This window comes from Suricata suricatta, chromosome 8 (genome assembly GCF_006229205.1).
Source record: "Suricata suricatta isolate VVHF042 chromosome 8, meerkat_22Aug2017_6uvM2_HiC, whole genome shotgun sequence".
In the NCBI taxonomy this organism is placed as follows: Eukaryota; Metazoa; Chordata; class Mammalia; order Carnivora; family Herpestidae; genus Suricata; species Suricata suricatta.
The window spans coordinates 6,887,322-6,910,457 of record NC_043707.1 but is presented as its reverse complement, the minus strand read 5'-3'; the positions used below and the strand labels follow the sequence as shown (position 1 = coordinate 6,910,457).

Below are 23,136 nucleotides of genomic sequence, written 5' to 3'. Positions count from 1 at the left end.
GCGTTTGTTATTCGTGTGCCGAACTCCGTGGTGTTAAACGTTTCGCACACTTCGCTCCCGAGATCCTAGTGGGAAGCCCTCGAAGGTGGCTGTGGTGGGATTCCAACCTTGCAGACGTGGACTCGGCTCAGGGAGGTGGGCTGACTTCCCGGAGGTCCCCCAGGAGCAGGTGTGTGAGCTGAGGATGCCCGCCCCCCCCGCCCCCCCCCCACCCCGCAGCACACGCCACACGTGGTGGCGGGCCCCTGGCCTCCGGTCAGGACGGCTCCGAGGCACCAAGAGGCCAGCGTGTGACCTGTTCCTGCCCAGAAGGACGGCTCGGGCCACAGCCCACTCCCATTCCTCCCAGCCGTGGCTCCCTCCTGCCCCACGGGGGGACGGTCACACCAGGTCCACCCCAAGCTCCCAGCGGTGAGCCCTTGGCCGGCCCTGGAGTCAGTGGCAGGGCTGTCAGGAGAGGGAGTTCTGGGATCCAGGAACCCAGCGTGTGGTCTGGGAGGGGGGCGGATAAGAGCCTCCTCATCATCATGACTGCGGTCCACGGAGTGGGGTCCACGTGTGTCTCTATGAGGAATCGTGGGGACACTTTGCACGGGGACCTGCCCCTCCCAGGTGAGGGGCCTCGTAGCGTAAACGGGGCTGCCTGGGACCCCCCAGCCCCGAGCCTCTTCCCACATGGGGGAAGGCCCTCTCCATGTTCTGCCTTGCAGTCTAGACTCCTGGGGACAGGAAGAGAGACATCACACCCATCTGGTGTCCCAGTGGTCCCACCTGAGGCTGGTTTTCGTACCTATTTTACAGGTGAGGAAACTGAAGGCCAGAAAAGCGTGTGGCCCGGGGCTGCCCGCTGCCCCCAGACGCTCCCTGACCCAGCTGAGTTAGCAGCCATGGACCCCGCACCAACCATCTCTTAACCCTTTCAGCCATTTTCCAGACGGAAAACAGATCCAGAGAGATGGGTGCTGTGGCTGAGACTTCATCAGCAGGGCGGGGACCCCTCACCCTCCCCAGCCCGTCCAGTCCGGTCGTGTCTGGCCACTGGGGTGGGGGCGGGTCATACCTGATCCCAGAGTCCTTAGTCTTTCTCCTTGGCTTCTCTTTAAAAGAGGGCGCAGGAGGTCAGGAGGCCCTATTTGGTCCCCATTGGGTCACACGGTCCCCAGGTTGACCGGGGCGGGGGGGGGGGGTTTTGCGGGAGGTAAGAGTGGAGGACAGGATTCAGCCCCCAGCTGGGCAAGGAGACCCCGTCTCCTCTTGCGCTTCCTGTGGGCCCCAAGGTCAATGGTCCCGGGAGCGGGGGAGGGGGAGAGGGATCTCACCCTGGGGATGATTCCATCTTGGTGCCCTGCGCCTGTTCTGTTCCAGCAACCGCATCCGGGCAGTGTCGGGTTCCAAGCTCTGAGCAGCAGAGCGCTTGCCTGGAGTCCCCATGGTGAGGCCTGGGTGCCCTTGACCAGAGTGCCCGGCTCCCTGGGGCCTCTTCCAGGGCCTGGAACAGCCATTGTGATGTGTGTCCTCAGGGGCCAGGGGCGGGGGCTGTCTGCCCTCCCTGCCGGAGGAGGGGGCCCTCCCCAGGCCCGGGCCTGAGGACCCTACGGAGGCGACCCTTCTCCCATTGTCCTGCTCTGGTCAAGCTGAAACCAGCCCTGGGTTCCTGAGGTCAGGGCTGTGGGAACCAATCTGGAGCCTTCAAATTATGAATCTGGGCTCAGAGAGCGTCTGGGTGGCTCATTCGGTTGAGCGTCCGACTTCAGCTCAGGTCATGATCTCATGGTTTGTGGGTTCGAGCCCCACTTTGGACTCTGTACTGACAGCTCAGAGCCTGGAGCCTGCTTCGGATTCTGTGTCTCCCTCTCTCTCTGCCCCTCCCCTGCTTGTGCTTTGTCTCTCCATCAAAAATAAATAAACATTAAAAAAAAAAGGAAATGGGAAAGGATGTATATAATTTCCAATATGAAATAAGTGAACAGTTTTTAAAATTCTTTTTTTAATGTCTATTTATTTTTGAGAGACAGAGACAGAGCACGAGTTGGGGAGGGTCAGAGAGAGAGGGACACACATAATCTGAAGCAGGCTCCAGGCTCTGAGCTGTCAACACAGAGCCCAGTGTGGGGCTTGAACTCGCGAACTGTGAGATTATGACCTGAGCTGAAGTCGGACGCTTCACCGACTGAGCCCCCCAGGTGCCCCAAAATAATTTTTTAGAAATTAAAGATTGATATTGAGGGAGATGGAGTGAAAGCAGTTTCTCTCTAAATAAACCTTGCTTTATAGGTTTGACTTTGGAACCTTATTATTTTCACTAATGTAAAAGGAAGCATGTGCAAAAGAAAAAAGCAATCCCGAAAAACGGAAAGCAACTGAAAACAAACACATGTGATCGTATATCAAGATTTCTTCCACGGGACCACAGAGGCCAAGCCATAAAGGGAGAACTTGAAAGACGGCTTCATCAAAGCACCCGCTCTTGAAAAGACACCGCAGGGAAAGAAAAAAACGCTCAGCCACGGGCAGTACCGGCAGCACAGGTGTCCAGATGGTAGAAGAACTTCAACTCAACAACTTTATTTTATTTTATTTATTTATTTTTATGGTTATTTCTGAGAGAGACAGAGACAGAGGTGAGTGGAGGAGGGGCAGAGAGAGAGGGAGACACAGAACCCCAAGACCGGTTCTAGGCTCTGAGCTAGCTGTCAGCACAGAGCCCAAGGCGGGGCTTGAACCCACAAACCGCGAGATCATGACCTGAGCCGAAGTCACACGCTTCACCGACTGAGCCACCCAGGCGCCCCACTTTTAAATTCATCAAAAGAGAAGAAGGATTGATGGGTAGTTAGGTGGGTAATATGAGAAAAATTTTGCAGAATGTTGACAAGTGCAAGATCGAGGTGGGGAGTATGTGGGTGTTCCCTGTATAATTATTTCAGCCTTTCTGTACCTTTGAATATTTTTTTACAATAAAATTGGGAGGGGGCGCCAAAAAGTAATTAGATTAAAAGAAAAGAGAAAATCTCTAAAAATGGAAAACAAATAAAAACAAACAGACGTAGGGGTGCCTGGGTGGCTCAGTTGGTTAAGCGCTCAACTCTTGATTTCAGCTCAGGTCATGATCTCACAGCTTGTGGGTTCGAGCCCCCCATCAGGCTCTCTGCTGTCAGTGTGGAGCCTGCTTCAGATCTTCTGGTTCCCTCTCTCTCTGCCCCTCACCTGCTCATGCACCGGCTCTGGCTCTCTCTCTCTCTCTCTCTCTCAAAAATAAACATTAAAAAAAACCTTTTTTAATAATAAAAAAATCAAAAAATATCCAAGCGAATCTGACTTGTATATATCAATTTGGTGGCAAAACTATACAGAGCCTTATTTATTTTTAAAAATTTAAGTTTTATTTATATTAGAGAGAGTGTGAGCAGGGCAGGGTCAGTGAGAGGTGGAGACACCGAATCTGAAGACAGGCCCCATGCTTCAGGTTCTGTGTCTCCCTCTCTCTCTGACCCTCCCCTGCTTGCGCTGTCTCTCTCTGTCTCTAAAAAATAAATTAAAAACATTTTTAAAAATTACAAAGAAAAAAAAGACTCCAGCCTCTGAGCTAGCTGTCAGCACAGAGTCTGATGTGGGGCTCAAACCCACCAACCGTTAAATCGTGACCTGAGCCAAAGCCTGACGCTTAACTGACTGAGCCCCGCAGGTGCCCCGAACTGTGGGCATTTAAACCTAGCAGCTGGGGAGAGCTTCCACCACCCACACTGCTAGAAAGGTAAAATGGAGCAGGTCACCCTTCTGTGATGGGGATGCCAAGGTGCATGACGACGGGCCTCGCGGAGGAAGACTTGGGACCATCGCCACCATCTAGCCTAGGAAGGAATCGAGAGAGAATAGTAACTACTCACTTAACATCAGCCTTTTTTGGTAGATACACAAATGTAAGGAGCGCAGACAGCACCGCAGCCGGCCCTGGGCTCCTCAGCGCCACCTGCTGGCCACGGCTCTTCCACAGGTCGAGCTGTTCCCGCAGGGGATTGGGACGGAGATTTGGTGTGCGCCCCTAGGCTGCACATCTTCCTCCTGATCAACATCGACTTCCTCCGAAGCCCTCAGCGCCTCTCAGGATGCCAGCCCAGCGCCTCTCAGGATGCCAGCCCAGCACCTCTCAGGATGCCAGCCGTGAGGTGCGGTAACCGGGAAATACCGTGTCGGACGGACGGACGCGCGGGAGGCTGGGTATGCAGGCGCGCGCGCGCGGTGGAACAGGTGCTGCTTCCTACCGCATGCGCGTTGGCGATTTGTGCGTTATCACAACAGTTTTCAGACAGCGGGGATGGGGCCCGGGGGTGGGAAGGAGTCTTAAGGAAGCCCTTCCTTACGTCCCGCAACGGTGTTGTCTCCATGGACAAGATGTCTCTGGTCCCCCCCTCCTCCCAGCTGTCCCTCTGACCTCTTCTTTCTTGCTCTCTTACTACTAGCTGTGGCGTCCACACCGAAGATTCTTGAAGCCTCCAGTTCGGCGTTCCTGCCTACGTCCCCGGTCCCTTTTGCCCCCACTTGGTGACAGCCCACCATCACCTCTTCTCTTCTTCGGGGCGGGGTGGGGGGCTTGTCCTCTGGAGCCTGTACGCACCCCTGTACTTACTGGGGGCTGCGATTTGATGCCTGCTGCATCCCTTAGCACCCGGCATGCAGAAGGTGCTCAATCAATACAGGCTGAATGTGCACACGAATGAGTGAGTGCGTGAGTGAATGAACACGCTCCACTCACCCAGCCCCCATCTGGCTTACACTTCCCTGGATAGCCCACCCCAAGGCACAGAGTCTGTGTATAGAGTTGAGGTTACACATCTCCACATGGCGTTGGGAACAGCCCCCTCCTCCGGGAAGTCTGAGGATGGCAGCCCTCCTCATGCAGGGCTGGGATCCAGGCTGAGCGCCTGCACTGGGGCCTCAGAGTGCAGGAAGCGGGGAGCTGCTGGGCAGTGCTCCCGGCCCCCACCGTTGTGGCCACCGCCACCAGGGGGCAGCACCAGCTGCGCGAGTCAGCCGGGCTCCGTGGGGCCCTTTCCGGCTTACCCGGTGCCCCCAAGGCTGCTGCGGTGCTGCGGCCCCCTGCCTGCCCTGTCTCCCCCAAACCCGGCTGGAGGGAGGGAGGAGCCTGAGAGAGGGCATGAGGCCGGGGCAAGGCCACACAGCAAGGCTGTGGTGGAGCCGGTGTAGACCAGACACAGGATCTCGGGGCTGGGGGGCCGGGGGGGGGGGGGGGGGGGGGGGGGGGGGGGGGGGGGGGGGTGGAGGTGCAGGTGGGGTTGGCAACCGGGTTGCTCCCTGGGGGACCTCTCTGTGGGGATCAGTTCTCCGCTAGACTCAGGGCTCCCAGACGCCTGGTTTTGTTTGTCTGTTTGTGTTTCCACTTTGCATCTCCAAAATAAGGCTAGCAGAGAGGAGGAAGTGGTTGTTACAGTGTGGGCGCTGGCACTCACCGCTGGGCGCCCGGGCAGGCGTCTGCGCCTCGCTGCAAAACGGGTCTGTAAGCATCCTTGCTGCCAGGAGTGCTCGGGACCTTTCATGGGGCAGTTTTACCTTGTTGGCTGATCCTTCGTGCGCGCCTACTTTCTCTTCTGTTCCACCCTGCCCCCAAATGCTCTTCCCTCCTGTGAGCTATCTCGTGAGCTTATCCAGGTCATCAGACTCTCAGGTCACAAGTCATTCCCCATGGGCGGCTGAGTGGACCCCCTGTCCGAGCACCCAGCCACCCTCGACATAACCACCTGGTTCCAGATTTTATTTTTAATTTTTTAGATTTTTAAAAAATTTATTATTTTTTAAAAATTGTTATGTTTTTTTAATTTATTTTTGAGAGACAGTGCGAGCAGGGGAGGGTCAGAGAAAGAGGGAGACACAGAATCCAAAGCAGGCTCCAGGCTCTGAGCTAGCTGTCAGCACAGAGCCCGACGCGGGGCTCGAACCCACGGACCGAGAGATCATGACCTGAGCAGAAGCCGGACGTTTCACCGGCTGAGCCACCCAGGTGCCCCAAAATTTATTTTTTAATTCACATCTAAGTTAGTTAGCATATAGTTAGTGCTCTAGCGCTTTCAGGAGTAGAATCCAGTGATTCATCTCCTGCATCTAACACCCAGTGCCCATCCCAACAAGTGCCCTCTCTCATGCCCTTTACCCGCTCAGCCCATCCCCCCACACCCCTCCAGCAGCCCTTGGTGTGTTCTCTCTATTTAAGAGTCCGCCTGGTCACATTTTGGCAGCAGTTGCCTCTGTCTGCAACTAACAGGCTCCTCCTGTATTAGTTTACGGGATCGTTGTCTCTTGCCTCTAAAATGTCAGCTCTGTGAGAGCAGGGACCTCATCAGTTCCCATCTGTCCCCCCAGAGCTTACGCAGTGCCTGGGACACCGTACATGCCTCGTGGGGATCTGCTGCAGGCATAACGATCCAAGGGGAGAAGTCCGTGTGCCGCCCTAGCTCTGTGCCCGGTGCACTGGAAGCGAGCGGCGAGTGAGCAGCTAGTGATATTAGTGAGCAAGAGAGTGACACACCGAGGAGGCGTCGGTGTCATGAGAGCCAGGATGGAGGCAGCCATCCTAGGAAGGATAGGGGCCTGGAGTATTGGCAGCTGAGGGTCCTGGGAGCCCCCCCCCCCACCCCCCTAGGGTCCTCTCCTGCTGTGTGACCCCCGGGCTCCTCACTCCCCCTCTCTGGGCTAGGCTATCTTCTTCTTACTATTTTTTAAATTTTTTACATTATTATTGAGAGAGAGAGAAAGAGCATGAGCTGGGGAGGGGCGGGGAGGGGGCTAGGCTGTCTTCTTGAGCAATCAGGTTTTGCAGCTGGGCTGCTTAAAGGAAAAAGGCCGTGGGACTCGCCCACCCTGCTTCCTGCTCAGCAGCTCTTCCCAGAAGGGCTGGGAGGTGACGACGACGAGGTGACGACAAAGGAATCCAGAGGAATGACTTGTAACTGTCACTGTTGTGCAAGTGTGGGGCGGGGCCCGGAGCTCTCCCCCCCTCCCCTGCCCTGCTGCCTTCTCATCCTGCCGCCAGAACCTCCCCTACCCCGCGCCCCCACCAACTCTGTCTGCAGCCCTGGGAAGGGACTTGCTGGGTCAAATTGGGGCACCCCCTAACCTCTCTTGGCTGACTTTGCAGCCGTGTCAAGCTGGAGTCTGGAAGAGTGTGAGGCGGGGTGCGCCCCCAGCCCCGCTGCCTACTTGGGCGAGGAAAGGGAAGCAGGGGGTTCTCGTGCCCTGGGCACCCATGAAGGTCCCCTCACTGATCAGCAGGCACCCCAAACCCCTGTCCTCAGAACTTGGGGCCAGAGCCCCCCCCCCCACGTCCCCCCCTCCCCCGGCCTGCCTGGAGGAGGGGAAGAGGACTTTCTAGATGAGAAAGCTCCTGGGGTCTGGGGGAGAGCCTCCGGAGCTGTGTGATGGGATGTGGTTATGCACCCTTCCATCTGCATGTATTTGCATATTTGAGCTCCTGCCCCTAGTTCTTGATCCTGTGTTTATTGGGCACCTACTATGTGTTGGGCATACAAAACCATGAAGGGCAGATAAGATGCCTGACGTGGGAAGCTCACATTTTAGGCAGTACCACCTTTGGTTCATCCCAAAGGCAGACGTGGAATGACCAGAAAGAGGCAGCATGGGAAGATGTGGGGGAAGACCGGTCCCAGCTGAGGGAACAGCGTGTGCAAAGGCCCTGAGGTACCCAGTAGAGCTGTAGTGGAGTGAGCGGAGCTTGGGCAGGGAGTGCTGAGATCCAGAGCAGACCAAGGACAGAGGGATGTGGCTCCAGAAAGCGGTGGCTCACAGTGACAAAGAGCACCAGGCAGGAAGGGGCTGGTGCTCCCAGAGTCCAAGCTCCCATCCTGCTCCAGCTTGGATGACCTAGGGAACGAGCACCTTGGGGTGTGACACGGCGCGTTCATATCTTGGCCTGTCCGGGGATTGCTGTGTGATCTCGGGGGAGTCGCATTGCTGATCTGAGCTTCCTTCTGCCCCCCCCACCCCTCAGTAGAGTGGGACAACAGGTCTTCCAGGTTGTGATGAGGATCTCAGAAGTCAAACGGGGCTGGCCCCTGGGGCTGACACAGGTGCCCAGTGTGCCTGGCGCGTGGTGGGGGTCGAACTGGGTGGCTCTGGTCGTTGCTAGCACGGCACCTGGATTTAAGCAAGTAGTGTTTTAAAAAGCAAATAATGGCGGCATCTGGGTGGCTCAGTCGGTGAAGCATCCGACTTCAGCTCAGGTCATGATCTCACCGTTCGTGGGTTCGAGCCCCGTGTTGGGCTCTGTGCTGACAACTCGGAGCCTGGAGCCTGCTTCGGATCCTGTGTCTCCCTCTCTCTCTGACCCTCCCCTGCTGGTGCTCTGTCTCTCTCAAATTAAATAAACATTAAAAACATTTAAAAAATGTTTGTTAAAAAAGAAACACTGACAATAAACTACTTAAAAAAATAAAATAAAAAATAAAGGATCCACCCTGTACTGCTAAGATGCATTTAGGAAAAAAAAAAAGAAAGAAATGCCCACAAGGTGCCAGGCTGTGTGCTAAGCATTCATGCATTCTCTCACTTCAACATGGGAACCTTCTGGAGAGAGGTGCTGACGCTGTCCCCATTTTACAGGTGAAAACCACCGAGGTGCCAAGCAAGGGGACCCGCTGAGGGGTAAAGCGTGTGGAGACACCCCGTCCTCGGGGCCTCCACACCTGCCGTGTCCACCCCCGTCATCTCCACGACAGACACGCACCTCCCACTGCTGAAGGGCCTTCCTGGGGTTTCCTGACGTTAAGGCAGTCTGACGTGCTGAGCGGAACCGAGGAGTCTGAATCCCATTAAAAGAGCAGTAGGCAGTCCCTGAAGGGTTGAGAGCAGGGGCCGGAGGACCTGGTGACCTGGTGGCAAAGACTCTGTCTCCCTGACCGATCTTCAGGGAGGCTCCTCTGAGCCTCCGCTGGCCGGAACGTCCTGCCCTGCAGAGGACAGTTGGGGCAGGAATCCTGACCAGGTGGTTTAGCCAGGATTCCCTCCCTGCCTGGGGTCTGACCCGGTTCCTCATCCCAGCTTAGCCGGAGCCTCCCCGCCCCCTGCTCTGTGACTACCCTCCCCTCCAATGTTTCCTCCCTGCATTTGGAGCGGACCTCCGCCTCTCCCTGAATGCCAAACCCCACTGTGATGGCTCCGGCGTCCTGGACACTGTCTGTCTTAACTGTTCCGGCAAGTGTCAGGAATAATGCTTTCTTGAGCAATGGCTGGGTGTATGCTTTGAAAGCTCACTCTAGCTGCTGCACGGAAAACAAGCGAGGTCAGAGACATTAGGGGAAGCACAAGGCTTGGGAGGAAGGAACGGGGCAGGCAGGTGGTGGACAGTGATACTTCGGGGGTGGGGGGAGAGGCATCTCCATGTCATCCCTGCTTTTAGATCTTAGCTGGCTGCTGTCACTCTTCAGATGAAGCTCTCTAGTTGAGACCCATCCATTTAGCCTGCTCTGGCTCCTGACATGTCACCTGTGTCCTAGCCCCACTGCACTCCTGCCTCAGGGCCTTTGCACGTGCTCTAACTGCTTTCAGGAATGTTCTTTCCTTTGTCTATTTAATTCCTCATCTTCCAGGAGATCCCCGGTCAACCTGCACTTTCCAGCAAGGACTCTCTGGGCTTCCCCAGCCTGATGGGGGTCCCGGCTGTGATTCCCGGTTTGACATCTGCTTCCCCCATTAGACTGTAACCCTCTGGGGGGGTAGTGGGAGGCAGGACAGGACCAACATGAGTTTTGTTTAGTCTGGGGCTTAAAACAGAGCTCATGAGTAATATTTGTCAGATGGCTGGCTGGATGGTAGAAAAGTTAGGCCAGATCTCTTCATCTTCTGCGGGCTCAAGTCTGGCCCCTGGGTCAATGCCATGAGATGGAGCCACGATGGTGGGCGGGTGGCTCGTGCTGCAGGAGGCTCGAGTCATGGCAATTTGGGAGAGAGAACGCCTCCGCGGGACCTGCCTTCTCTGACAGGGCCAAGGGTAGGGCACGCACTGAGCCAGGGACGCTTATCCAGCCCACCACCTGACACCCCCCTTATCAAGCTGCCTGCCATGCCTCTGGGGGCGGCACCTCCCCCGGGCCGGCACTGGGTGGGCACTCTTTACTCTGGATGCTCAGGGTCCCAAACGGAGCCTGGCACAGACGACAGACACTCCCAGTGAATGATTGCAGACCAGAACTGCAGCCAACTCACCTGTGAGATTCTCAGAGGCGGGGGGCACCCGCGGGGCTCAGTCGGTTAAGCGTCCAATGCTTGGTTTGGGCTGAGGTCATGATCTCACTTCTTGAGTTTCGAGCCCCAGATCAGGCTCTGTGCTGACAGTGCAGAGCCCGCTTGCGATTTTCTCTCCCTTCCCTGCCCCTCCCCCAGTGGTGCTATCTCTCTCTCACAGTAAATAAATTTAAAAAAATTAAATTTAAAAAAATCTGTGGCTAGTTGAGAAGGAAAAGGCTGTTCTCGCCGCCATAACAGAACACCACAGACTGAGTGATAGTAAGTAACAGAAATGGACCTCTCTCGTTTTTGGAGCCTGAGAAGTCCAAGGTCAGAATGCATGAGATGTGGGCCCTGGTGGAGGACGTCTTCCTGGCTGTGGACAGCTGTGTTCTTTTTTTTTTTTTTTTAGTGTTTTTATTTTTGAGAGACAGAAACAGTGTGAGCAAGAGAGGGTCAGAGAGAGAGGGGGAAACACAGAATCCGAAGCAGGCTCCAGGCTCTGAGCTAGCGGTCAGCCCAGAGCCCGACGCGGGGCTCGAACCCACGAACCTCGAGATCATGACCTGAGCTGAAGCCGAACGTTTAACCGACTGAGCCACCCAGGCGCCCCGGGATGGCTGTGTTCTTGCTGTGTCCGCAGTGGTCTGCGTGTGGAGGGGGAAAGGAGGGCAAGAGAGGGAGAGATTGAGAGGCTAGCAGAACTGGTGCACTCCAGCAGGGACCCACGCGCCACTTCTAGTCCCAAAGTCCCGGGACAGTTACGGGGTTTACTCCCCGCCCTTCTACCAACCTGAGCCTGGGTCCAGGGCTAGGCTGCTTTTAGGGGCTTGTCTTGCTGTGGCCAGGCGGGGTGTGTGTGTCTGTGTGTATGTGTGTGTGTGGTCACCTCTCTCTATGCCTCGGTTTCCTCTCCTATAAAAGGAGAGTACGGTCAATTATCTGCAGACACAGAGGACTCAGGAGGGAAGGCAAATTAAAAACAAAACAAGAGAACAAATTAACAATTTCCCCCTTTTCTTTGTTTTGTTTTTATTTTTTTTCCCTTTCCTCCCTTCCGTTCTACCTCTTTTTATTCCTTCTCATCGTTCTGGGGGCTCTTTTTCTCAGCTGAAACAGAGGCGCCCCGGGCCTTCCGGATTCAGGAGCTGAGGTCTGCAGAGGCCGGGGCGGGACCTGTGTTGGGGGAGGGACCTGAACCGGACCTCCACTTTTCAGGGGAGTGTTCCGACCTTGCGTGCAGCCCAGGAGGGTATCGTCCCGGCGTCCGCGCAGGACGAGGGGCCGCAGTCCCCTCCCCGAGCTGGGCGACCCGCGCTCCCGCCAGTCCCGCGCGGACACAAAGGTCCCGTCGGGGCTGCCCCCGCGCGCCCCGCCCCCTGGCAGTCCACCGCCCCGACTCGCCGCCCTATTGGCTGGGAGCTTGTGGGGGCGGGGCATCGGCGGGCCCGCCCCGAGGACCACGCCCCCTGCCCTGTTAGGCTCTTGCAGTCGGAGCTGAGCAGCTGGCGGAGCGGAGCGGATCGCAGGTAGGGAGCTCCTCCGGGCTCCGCAGGTGGGGTGTGGCGGGGTGCTCGCCTCGGGGCCCCGGGAGCTTCCGGGACGGGACCTCAGCCTTCTTGCGGCCGCGGCCCGCATTTAGCCCCCTCGTGCAGCATCCTCCAGGCTGCCGGCAGGGGGCTCCGGGCTGGGGCTCTGGGTCCCCAGGAAATGCCCAGCCGCCGCGGCCTGGGAGGGGAGAGCAGGTTACTCATCCCCGGGAAGGGGCGGGTGTGGCGGCAGCCGAAGGGATTGGGGACGGGCGTCGGGCAGCGCTGGCGGCGCGAAGGGAAAGCCGCCCCCCCTCTTTCGCCTGGGGGCAGGAGCGTTGGGGGGAACCCGCGGGGCGGAGGGGGCCGCGGCGGTGGAGGCGGGGGGCGCAGACCTCCAGCTGGGCCTGGTGGGGAGGGCGGCGGGACCCCAGGCTTCCTGGCGGGAGCGATGGGGGAGGTGGAGCCGCCCTGGCGCCGGGTGGTTGGCCGCAGCTGGGGGAGGAGGAGCCGCCGGGCGCTCGCCGAGTGTTTGCGCCCGGGTGGGGGGCCGCTGGGCGGAGTCGGAGAACTTCACCCGCGCCCGCAGGCTCCCTGCACACGGGCCCCGCCGTCTGCCCGCGTGCAGGCCGGAAATGCAACGTCTTGTTTTGATTTTTTTTTTTTTTTTTTAAGGAAGCCCCCTGCGCCCACGTCTTCAATGGGGTTGGGAGTGGCCGTGTGTGGGGGGTGGGCGGATCCGGGAGCCCTCGCTTCCACGCAGGGTCTCCGTTCCCGCTGGTGGGGCTGTCTGCAAAACGGGAGGCCTCCCGGAGCCTCGGTCTCCCCGTCTGTAGACCGGTGGTACAAGTTTTCCGTCTCCTAACGGGGTGTGGGAAACGTCGGCTATTGTCGTTTGTTTTTTTCTTTTTTTACCTGCTCTGTTGATATTTCTCTGTCTCCGACTCCAGTCTTGTCCCTCCAGTCCTTTAAGCCACTCGGAAGCCAGAGGGAACTTGTAGACACCGTAGGTTCAAATCGACTCCCTGGCTTGAAATCACCCGCCCATGGCCCTATTGTCTAAGTCCCAAAGTTGTCCACAGGGCTTTCTGTTACCTCCCACCGCGACCTTCTGCAGCCTCTGCCGCCCGCCCTGCCTCCTCCCCCAGGACCTTTGCGCCTGCAAGTCCCTCCGCCGGGAGTGAGCCCCCGCCCCAGGTCTTGAAGTGATCCTTTTAAGACTCCGTGCAGCCCCCTTTCTCGCGCCGCCCCCCCCCCCCAGGTCTTCGACCAGGGCCCTCCCCAGCTTCTGCGCTCCTGCTCTGGGGGCGGCCTTGGTGACTGCCAGCTCTCAGTGCTGGCCTGTGTGTCCTCCCGCCCCCACATTCCCCCCAAGTGGCTGCCGAGCGCCTCCAGGGTAAGAACTGGGTCCTGTAGCTTTGCGACCCAGCGAGTCCTCAGGGGTCCTGGGTCGCTGTGGAGGGTGCCTTCCGACGGCCTTCCTTTGTCCCGGGGAGTGGCAAAGTCAGGGCTTCTCGTTTGTGTCCCATCAGCAGGGACAGGAATGGGAGGGATTATTCTAGATCGCCCCATGCCTGACAGTTCCACCTTTAGCGACTCAACTATTGTTGGCTGAGCCCTTTGTAGCTGGCACGTCCGTGCCCGGGGGTGCTGCATTACCGTCCCGTTTGACAAATAAGGAAACCGAGGCAGGGGTCAGTTAGGGGAGCGAAGAGCAGGATCAGGCTCGACACTCCGGTCAGCCTCTGAGGGCTTGCAGGCAAGGATGCTCTACGGGAATACGTGGCCTGGGGGTGCTGGGGTCCTGGTTAGGAGCTGCGGTGGGCGCAGGGCCCCGGGGGCGTGGCGCCGGGGGGCCTCCTTCGCTGGGCGGGGCAGGCGCTGGCCCGGGTACTGGAGGGGCCGCTGGTCCTCGGGTTTCCGGCCTCTTCCCTACACTCTGGGGGCCCCCCCGGGGGCGGGAGCGCAGTTCCCGGCGGCGCTTGGCCTGGAGGGGACTCCGGCCGGGTGTCTCCGCGGGCGGCACCTCCCACCTTGTTTGTGTTTGTCTCTGCTGCCTGCTGGGCTGGCTCCCGGCGCTCCGCTGCGGCCGCCCCCGTCCCCGCCCCTCCCCTACAGCTCTCTATCCCTCCTCCTGCCTCCCCCGCCCTTCCCCTGCATCCTCTCCATCCTCTCCCTCCCCCGAGGGAGCCGCTCTCTCCCGAACAATGGAGGCGAATGTGGCGGAGGCCCGCCTCCGGCGCCCTCCTGGGGCCTGTCTTCCCGGGTCCCCTGTGTCAGGCCTCAGCCGAGCTGACCTGGCCCTGGGGCGCCAGCTCTCCGATCCGCCAAGCTGGGGCCCAGCCTGGCTGCAGCTCAGGGAGGGGAGTCCCCGAGTCTCGGCCTCAGTTTACAGAGGAAGCTGGGCGCACCAGAGTAACCGCCTGACTCATTTAGAACCTCACCTCTTGCCGCCCCCTTTTCCCTTTCGCCCACTCCTGGATTCCAGTCTGGGTCCTGCCCGCTGCTAGCTGTGCCCACTCTCTGTCAGCCCACTCACTGTGGGGCTGCTGCGCCTTCATGGACCCAGAGCACTTTTGCATTTTATCCCCGTCCCAAAGGACTTGTGGGCACACCAAAGTGTGAGCACCCCTCTGTGACTTAGTTTCCCCACCTGTAAAATGGGGATGGTAACAGCACCTTGCCCTGGTGTGTGTGTGGGGGCGGTGTGAATCTCGTCTGTGGACGTCCTGCGGAGAGCCTGACGCCGTCGTGGCTGGTGGGCAGTGGACGTGGGATGAATGAAGGCACAGCCAGCCTCACTGCTGTCCCTTTCCCCTGACCATGGCTGACTCCCCAGTGCCCTGCCCCCTTCCTTTTGTGTGGACTAGTTCGGAGCCATTCCCACATGCCAGCAATGGCCTGGCCCTACAGCTGGGTGTGGGCCTTCCCCCAGCCAGAAAGCCACACAAGGCTCAAGACACCCCAGTTTTCAGTGTCAGCTTGGCGTGGTCTGGCTTTGCCAAGAGCCACAGTGAGAACGGAGCATCCGCTTGGACCCAGGCCTCCCTGGGGGCTCCCCCACATCTCCACCTTCCTACCCTCAGGAAAAGGGTGAAAGCTGCCAAGCGTGGGGCCTTGGGAAATAAACAGAACTCCCTCTCACTAAAGTGTAAATGGCTGAACACACTGCCAGGGCTCAGCTTCCTGGGCTAAGCCCCCGGGTCTTTGGCCTAAGACTGACTCATCCTTGATGTGGTTGGTGTGTTCTCGGGGCAGAAGGTGGGGGCTAACTGGGGGTCTGTAGGGTTGTCTGGAGACCCCAGATATGTGGGCGGGTTGAGGGGGGCTGCTGGGAAGGGCTGAGCCTGGTGCCTGGCTGAACTCTGACCTAAAGGAGGACCTTCGGGGCCTGTGGAAAATTCCCAGGCTATTTTGGACCAAGGCCCCTTCTCCACCCTTTCCTGGGATCGGAATGGAGGCAGGCCTTGCTGACAGCCAGGGTGGGACTGGTTTCCTGGCTCCCTCACCTCTGGTCCCTGGCGCCCCCCTTCCCCGGCTGAGCATTGGTGAGGACCTGCCTTGGGAGCTGGTGGCAGAGGAGGGGAGCGTGTCCCAGCCCCCCACCTCCTGAGACCACCTGCTTTGAAAATGCAGCCCCCCATTCACGCCTCCCCTCCCCTGCTTGCTTTTTCTCTGTAACATTTTCACTGTCGGACATACTGTGTGTTTCACTAGTTTACTTCCCAGCTGGGTGCCCCCGGGCAAGTTACTTGACACTTTGTGCCTCAGTTTTCCCATCAGTGAAATGGGGATGAATGGGCTGCGATGCGTGCAGTGCTGTGAGCACTGTGGGGTCCAGGACACGTGGTGGCTGTGGGTCTCCAGTCCCTGAGCCTCGGCTCCCTGGGGCAGGACTCCTGTGCACAGTCAGGGGCCCAGTAACTGTTGGAAAGGATGCAGCCTTCGTCCTGGGCCTTGGGTGCTCTCGGGGAGAGGGGTGGGGGCAGCAGGCGTGGCCCCCGCTGGTCCGCTGGTGTCCACACCCAGGAGTGACACACCTTTGTGCGCGCACAGCACAGGGGCTGTGATGTGCCTTGGCAGGACCGACGGGACGTTGGTCAGGGGGCGGAGGAGGCCCATCCGAGCGTGAGCTGCGGGCGCCTGTCTGCACACTGCTCGGTCGTGCGGACTTGAGGAGTGTGCGGGATGCTTGCGGGGGGTGCTGGGCACAGAGCTGGCCCTGCCCCCTCCAGCCCCGGCCGGGGCTGGTGCCTGGGGCTGGGCCTTGGGACCCCTCTCCCCATCTGTGCCTGGGGTGGGGGTCGCGCCCCGCAGCTGCCTGGCTGGCTCCTGGGGTGACTGGCCGCCCCTGCCCCCAGCTGTGTTCTGTACAGCGGACTCTGACCCCGCCTCCCCCACACCGAGGCCATTCACTGCTCCTGGCTGCCGCCCCGGGGTGGGCTGGCTCCTGGCCAGGGCTGCTCTAGCTGCCCCGCTGCCCTCCTCCAGCTGAGAGGGCCCCAGAGAGGCAGGCAGGGTGGTGGCGAAGGCCCCGGGGTCTCCCCGCACCCCCCCATCCCAGCCTCTAACACTGCCAGGGCTGTGTGACTGCCACCACCCGCACTGGGCCGGGCCCTGCACGAGCGCACCGAGGGCACAGCCGCTGCCAGCCGACCCCCCTGGTGCTGGGCCTCGTCGAGAAGGGAACCCCGCTCGGGGCGCCTTGGGGGCTCAGTAGGTTAAGCCATCTTACTCTTTTTTTTTTTTTAATTTTTTTAAATGTTTTATTTATTTTTGATACAGAGAGAGACAGACCATGCGAGGGGGAGGGGCAGAGAGAGAAGGAGACACAGAACCGGAACCAGGCTCCAGGCTCTGAGCTAGCTGTCAGCACAGAGCCTGACGCGGGGCTCGAACCCACTAATGTGAGATCTGACCCGAGCTGAAGCCGGAGGCTTAACCGACTGAGCCACCCAGGCGCCCCAAGCATCTGACTCTTGATTTCGGCTCAGGTCATGATCTCACGTTTGTGGGTTTGAGCCCTGCGTCAGGCTCTGTGCCGATAGCATGGAGCCTACTTGTAATTCTCTCTCCTCCCCTCCCCTGCTCACTCTCTCCATTTCTTTCTCAAAAGAAATAAAAATAAAGCAAAATAAAGTAAAAAAAACTTAAGGAGGGAACCCTGCTCTCTGAGGGCCCCAGCGCTGGGCCCTAGGGACGTGCAGGGACCCTATGTGGCCCTCAGGTTCCCCATCCCCCTGAGGCCAAAGGAAGGGAGACACGCATGATGTCGTTGATGCCCTGTAGTTCCTCAGCTGGCCTCCTCCCGGCTCTCTATCCCTGGTGCCCACCCCACTGCTCCCTTGCTGGCCTTCAGCCACACTTGGGCCGGCTCTTGCCAACCACAGGGCCTTTGCATAGGCTGTTCCCCCTGCCTGGAAGAGCTTTCCTCTGTTTTTCAAATGGTTGGCTCTTACTGTTCAGGACACAGCTGTTCCCTCATTAGAGAATCACGTCCACCCTTGTGTTCTTTCTCTCCCTGTGCATTTTTTTTATGTTTTTATTTTTTATTTTTTTAATTGAGACAGAGACAGAGCATGAGTAGGGGATAGGCAGAGAGAGAGGGAGACACAGAATCTGAGGCAGGCTCCAGGCTCTGAGCTGTCAGCTCAGGGGTTCGAACCCATGAACCGTGAGATCAGGACCTGAGCCGAAGTCTGACGCTTAACTGACTGAGCCCCCCAGGCCCCCCACTCCCTGCGTATTTCTTACCAGTCCTTCTGCGGATCTGTAGTGATCTTATTTGCGTGTATATTTACCTGCTTGTTCTCCGACTCCACACTCAGGGCCTGTCTCTCTAGTGTCGTGCACTAGGGCCTGGCCCCGATCAGCTGTTTGTTGAATGACCTCTCGATGGCAGTTAAAGCAATCCTAGCTGGCAGACCCTGCTCACTTGTTCTGGGCAGATAGCGTGCCGGGTGCGTAGCATCTATTATTTCTTTGCAACTTCATGGCCTCGGTGTGAGGTCGGATGTGCGAGGGCGGGGGGCAGGGGCAGGGAAGGAGATTGGGTGTCAGAAGGGAGGGCCCTTCCCCACCTCCCCCTGGTGTTCCATCTGCTGTCCCAGGAGGGCCGGGGCCGGGGCGGGCGCTCCCTTCTCCAGGCCAGCACCCTTCCCAGAACCCCAAGCGTCGGAACATTCCAGGACTCTATGACCTGTCTTGGTGGGTTGTGCTGGGCCCTGACCCCCCCAGCCGGGCAGCTGGGGCCTTTATGAGGTGGGGGCTCCTCGGTCCTCCCTGGCGGCGCCTGCAGCTGAGAGAAGGGTCAGGAGGTGGTATGTCACTTCTTCCAGGAGGCCAGCCGGCCCTCTCCCTTCCCGGCCAGAACTGAGGCCAGACGGGGGGGGGGGGGGCCGGAGGGGAGACGGGGTGGGGGGGGAGCCCGGAGAGGTCTGGCCCTCTTGGGGGAGGAACCAGGCCTGTTCCCCTGGGGATGGGGGGTGGTCTGGGTTGCAGGGGCAGACGGGCCTCGGCTGGGTGATGCAGGTTGAAAACCCTGTGCTCTGGGGCTACAGAGTCCGTATAAATGAGGGGAGCAGCGGTGGCAAACAGGGTAGAGGGTTCAAGGTTGTCAGAGCTTTGAGATTTGTTTCCAAGAGTAGTTGGAAGGGTGGGGTGAAGTGTGTTCAGTGTGAAAACCTGTGCGAGCCGCATCTGCCCATCGCCCCGCTTCTGGCCGGCCCGGCTCGGTGTTCCGGGGGGCGGTGCGTAGGAGTTCGGGGCTCCTCCTCTGGCCCCTGAGCCCTGCTCGCTCCTTCCTGGTGACCTTGAGCCAAGGCTGAGTGAGTACCGGTACCCTGGTAACAGTCCCGTCCTGCTCTTGGCAAAACTACCAGAGCGAGGCCACAGGCACGGCGTGCTCTTCCCCCCCCACCCCCCCCCCCCCCCCCCCCCCCCCCCCCCCCCCCCCCCCCCCCCCCCCCCCCCCCGGTCTGACTGGTGCAGGTTGAGGGTCCCAGAGGGAACTGCAGTCGCTGGCGGCCAGGGACCCAGGCAGGCTGCAAACCCACCGAGCGCCTGGTGGAGGCGCTGTCTTTGCACTTTTGTCCTTCCACTTTGGGGCCTTCAGGCCACCTTCCTGGGGCCGAGCTTGTGACAGCCCCTTGGGGGATCCAGACCTGGGGTGGGCGCCCCTCTGGGGTGTGTCCAGCCCTCTTTGGAGGCGCGCTGTGTGCCGGGCCCTCTGGCCCGAGCCTTCTGGAACCACAGTGCCTGCACTTAGCTCAAGGCTGTTGAGTAGCTGGAGCGTGACGGGCAGCTGGCCCAGAGGTCCCCGCCCGCCTGTCCTCCCTTCCACGAGTGTGACCGTGGGCCCCGCATGTGCCGGGACCTGTGCTGCCTGCTGGGGACATAGAGGGGACTCGTGGCATCTGCGACATGGGCGAGCAGGCGTCTCCTGCTCTGCTGGCAGGGCGGGCCACTGCCGGGGAGCCAGCCGGGCCTGTGGCTGGAGGAGGCGGCCTGCATCCTCCCGCCGAGGGCAGGACGTCCCTGAGACGCGGGGTGGGCGGCAGCCGGGGGCCCCTCCTTGCCGGGCACGGGCCCCTGACAGCCCTCTGTCTCCCCCCAGGTCAGCCATGTCATCTGAGCCACCTCCGCCACCCCAGCCCCCAACACACCAGGCCTCAGGCGGGCTGCTGGACACCCAGGGGGCCCGAGATCGGTCACCGTCCCCTCTTCGGGGCAACGTGGTCCCGAGCCCGCTGCCCACCCGCCGGACGCGGACCTTCTCTGCGTGAGTCTCGGGCTTGCCTCCTGCCCAGGGCCAGAGCCACTGTGTCTGGCCGTCTCTGGGACTCAGTGTCCTGGTCTGTCCTACGGGGAGACTTGGGTTGGGGCAAGGACCGATGGACTGGGAAGACACCCTGTAAATGCTGGGGGGCACTGCCCCAGGCCCCTTGAGCCTGTGCCAGGCTGGGGGGAGGGTCTTAACAAGTAGGAGATCACTGGGTTGTAACCATGCACAAGCCTCGTCCTTCATGGCACCTCGACTTCCTCAGGTGCAAAACGGGGACAGTAGCAGGCTGGCCACAGTGCTGCCGGGGACCTGCACGGTGCCTCGAGCTGCACATCTCAGGCCCACATTGTGGAGGCTGCTGCAGTCATTCATAGTCTTTGGAGGGAGGCTCCCAGAGTGTTTAGTCTAACCCCCTTTCCAGATGGAGAAACTGAGGCCTGGGGTCAGCAGAGAGTCCGTCTTACTGGAGTGTTGGTGAATGGCTCCCAGAGTTGTGCAGTGCACAACCTGCACGGCTGTACATGGTGGCCCTGGCTACTGCTCGGGGCACAGCTTTTGAGGGGGCACTGGGATGAGCTGGCCCAGGGAGAGTGGGGGGCAGTTCTGGAGGGCTGGTGGGGGCCCCCTCACATTGCCTCCCTCCCTCCCTCTCAGGACGGTACGGGCTTCTCAAGGTCCTGTCTACAAAGGAGTCTGCAAATGCTTCTGTCGATCCAAGGGCCATGGCTTCATCACCCCGGCCGACGGCGGCCCCGACATCTTCCTGCACATTTCCGAGTGAGTCAGGGCTGGTTTGGGCAGTTTGGGGCTAGGCAAGGAGGCAGGGGAGTGTGTGACGTGGATGGGTGTGTGTGAGGGCTGGGTCTCTGCCTGTGACCTGTGTGTGACTGTTCGGGGGTGGGGCGTGTGGGAGGCTGCAGGTGACGTTTTGTGCGGGGGAGAGAGAGAGAGAGAGACTGTTGAGAGCCTGGGGGACGGGTCTGGCGGTTGGGGCGCCTCCATGCGCTGTGGGAGCTGCATTTGACCCGGAGTCTCATTTCCTGCCTCCTGGGGGAGGCGCGCGCTGAGGCTGGGGGCTGCCCGCACCCCTGCTCCGGAAGGAAGTGTGGACCTGGGCCCTTTCTCCCGTCACCTACTTGCTCACTGACGTCCTTCCTTCCTGAGTGTCTAGAAGCCCTTGGGAGGCCCGGGCGGGGCCCACACATCCACGGCCTTGGGGCTGGACGTCGTCCAGTGGCCCGGCTGCCCTGTCCAGGCTGCCTGCAGCTCCGTGGGGACCGAATCCGGCGCTCCTTGCCCCTGCCCCATTCTTTGGCATCTGCACCCCACCCAGTCTTTGAGTCCGTGGCAGACCGGGCTGCATATCAAAACCCCGTTTTTGGAAGTGGGTCCTGTTGCAAATGTCTGCTGTGAGGGGACAGTTCTCCGTCCTTCACCCCTTCGCCCCCCCAGGCCTCACACAGGCTCCCGCACGGGACAGACGGCGGCAAGGTGCTAAAGCCGTGCACATGATTTGTGTGCCTAGGCCTGTGTGGCCGTGGGAGGGGTCCAGTGGTGTCCAGGGACCCTTGCAGTGCACCACAGGAAGTGAGTTAGGAAGGAAACCACGGGGCTGCGGGCAGGTCAGCCTAAGATGGACATCCGGGGGTGCTGAGCCTCCTGGTGGCCAGGTGGAAGAGGGAAACACCATTTGCTGGGTGATGCTTCGCTCAAGACAAACCAGTTCGAGGATCTGAAGGGGATTCCCCTCCTGCTGGAGGTGTCCTCAGGGGGGCATCTGGGTGCACGAGGTGGTGACCTGTGTCCCAGAGAGACCGAGGTCACAGGGAGGGGAGCCCCCTGAACTCGGTCAGCACAGGAGGGACCTGGCCGCAGGCTCGCTGGGGGTCTGGGAACCTGGAGGGCAGGGACGGGCGCAGCTGGGGCTCTGGGGCTCTGGGGCTCCTGGGACCGGGCGGCCTTGCTCTCTGTCTGGCCCAGACCCGCTCTCCCTGCTCTTCCGTCACAGGCCCGTGGCGCCCGTGTGACGGGCACCTGCAGAGGCCGAGCTGGGTCAGGGCCTCCGCGCCAGGGAGCACGTGGTCCGGCCGAGACGCGGTGGCCCCCCTGGTGGCGCAGGGCAGGAGGGGCAGATGCGCTGACAGCGGGGGCTGGGGCCGAGCGCGGGGCGCTGAGTGCTGTCTCCTTGCCCTCACAGCGTGGAGGGCGAGTATGTCCCTGTGGAAGGCGACGAGGTCACCTACAAGATGTGCTCCATCCCCCCCAAGAACGAGAAGCTGCAGGCCGTGGAGGTGGTCATCACGCATCTGGCGCCTGGCACCAAGCACGAGACCTGGTCCGGCCACGTCGTCAGCTCCTAGGAGACGCCGGAAGCATCCCTTTTCCCGGGCCTGCGGGAGACTCTGGGGGGGAGGGGGAGGCAGGACCAAACGGTGGATGACGGTCCACCGCTTGAGACGGGGCCTCCAAGGGGGGAGCACGGTCCCCTTCAAGCATCTTCCGGAGGAAGGGGCGTGGGAGGCAGGCACGGGGGTGCCCTCGGCCGCCAGCACAGCCTCGGACCATGGCAGCGGCCTCTCACCATCTGAAAAGAATTAAAAGCATGGAAAAAGGAGGTGCGCCCACTGGTGGCTGAGTGGGTGGTCCAGCCCTGGGGTGGGGAGTCGGGGGGCTGCGTCAGGCGGCGCTTCTCCAGCCCAGAGTCCCTCTGCATCTCTGGGGGCTCAGAATCCCCGGATCCAGCCCGCCCTGGGGCTGATGGGAGGCCCCTCGCGTTTCCCGGCGTGAATTCCCACCCATGCGCCGACCCCCCAGAGCAAGTGGTTTCTCCTGGAGCCCAGAGCCCTCCCGTCGGCCCGGCCGTGCTCAGCTGAGTCCTCTTTAGGAGCCTGGTCTTCTCCTTCTGCCCTCAATTTAGCAGACCTCTCACAGCCCTGGTCATTTAGGTGGTGGATCAGGGTCGGCGTGGGCGTGCGCGTGCGCATGCGCATGCGGGTCTTTGTTTAAATTCAGGCCTTGGTCCAGATCCTTCCAGAACAGAGTCCTGTGGTGTTGGGTTGCAGAGTCGGTTGGCGGTGGCTCGCTCCTCAACAGCCCGGTAAAGTCACAATTTGGGAGAACACGCACCGTTGGTGATGGGGTTTTCCTGAAAACCAGGGTTAAGAAAGGTTGAGGACTTTTTTCTTAAATCACCGAGGTTTCACCCAGAGCCAGCCCGGGTTGCACTTGGCCGCCGGCATTTCGAACTTCTGTAGATCCTTTCTGTCAACAAATGCTTAGGGTTTTCTTTGCGGTGGTTGGGTTTTCTCTAGTTGTGATTTAAAAATAGAACGAGCCGGGTAATAACGTTTGGAAATATGTGGCTTCTGTGTACTCAGAGGTCCGTTTTGTCAGAGTTGCAGGGGAGTGAACATTGTAAAGCTGGCTTGGGGTGGGGGGCCGCCTGGGCTTCCGCTCGGGTTATGATTTCATGGTTTGTGGGATAGAGACCCTCGCTGGGCTGCACGCCATCAGTCTGTCAGTACAGAGCCTGCTTGGGAGGCTCGCTCACTCTTAAAAAAAAAAAAAAAA

General features: G+C 59.9%; 2 protein-coding genes and 1 long non-coding RNA gene across 6 annotated transcripts in view; 2 read left to right on the top strand and 1 right to left on the bottom strand.

The window, feature by feature from the left end:
- Nucleotides 1-1,492, bottom strand: part of LITAFD (LITAF domain containing) — a 3,731-nt gene extending 2,239 nt beyond the window's left edge. The window contains exon 1 of the mRNA XM_029948580.1: nt 1,320-1,492. Within this exon, the coding sequence (XP_029804440.1) occupies nt 1,320-1,431 (112 nt within the window). The 5' untranslated portion in view covers nt 1,432-1,492. The remainder of the gene's footprint in view (nt 1-1,319) is intronic.
- Nucleotides 631-4,734, top strand: LOC115299221. 2 transcript variants are annotated; one of them, XR_003912053.1, is made up of 4 exons: nt 631-801; nt 2,275-2,528; nt 3,911-4,166; nt 4,461-4,734. It is a non-coding gene; the product is annotated as an uncharacterized LOC115299221 (long non-coding RNA). The 2 variants fall into 2 exon arrangements; XR_003912054.1 differs by lacking the exons at nt 631-801; nt 2,275-2,528 and adding an exon at nt 2,745-2,837 and having other exon boundaries at nt 4,461-4,732.
- A 6,950-nt stretch (nt 4,735-11,684) lies between these two features.
- Nucleotides 11,685-22,180, top strand: CARHSP1 (calcium regulated heat stable protein 1). 3 transcript variants are annotated; one of them, XM_029948102.1, is made up of 4 exons: nt 11,685-11,783; nt 19,399-19,563; nt 20,221-20,343; nt 21,764-22,180. In XM_029948102.1, the coding sequence occupies exons 2-4, from the start codon at nt 19,406-19,408 to the stop codon at nt 21,924-21,926; spliced, it is 444 nt and encodes a 147-aa protein (XP_029803962.1). In that variant the 5' UTR covers nt 11,685-11,783; nt 19,399-19,405; the 3' UTR covers nt 21,927-22,180. The 3 variants fall into 3 exon arrangements, with proteins under 3 accessions (XP_029803962.1, XP_029803961.1, XP_029803963.1); XM_029948101.1 differs by lacking the exon at nt 11,685-11,783 and adding an exon at nt 17,997-18,103; XM_029948103.1 differs by lacking the exon at nt 11,685-11,783 and adding an exon at nt 18,000-18,100.
- The last annotated feature ends 956 nt before the right edge of the window (nt 22,181-23,136 follow it).

What these genes read in the sequence shown, in the direction of transcription:
- CARHSP1 (XM_029948102.1), top strand. Translation starts at nt 19,406, where the DNA reads ATGTCATCTGAGCCACCTCCGCCACCCCAGCCCCCAACACACCAGGCC. An exon ending in CGGACGCGGACCTTCTCTGC is followed by an intron (nt 19,564 to 20,220) that starts GTGAGTCTCGGG and finishes CCTCCCTCTCAG; the next exon opens with GACGGTACGGGCTTCTCAAG. An exon ending in ATCTTCCTGCACATTTCCGA is followed by an intron (nt 20,344 to 21,763) that starts GTGAGTCAGGGC and finishes TTGCCCTCACAG; the next exon opens with CGTGGAGGGCGAGTATGTCC.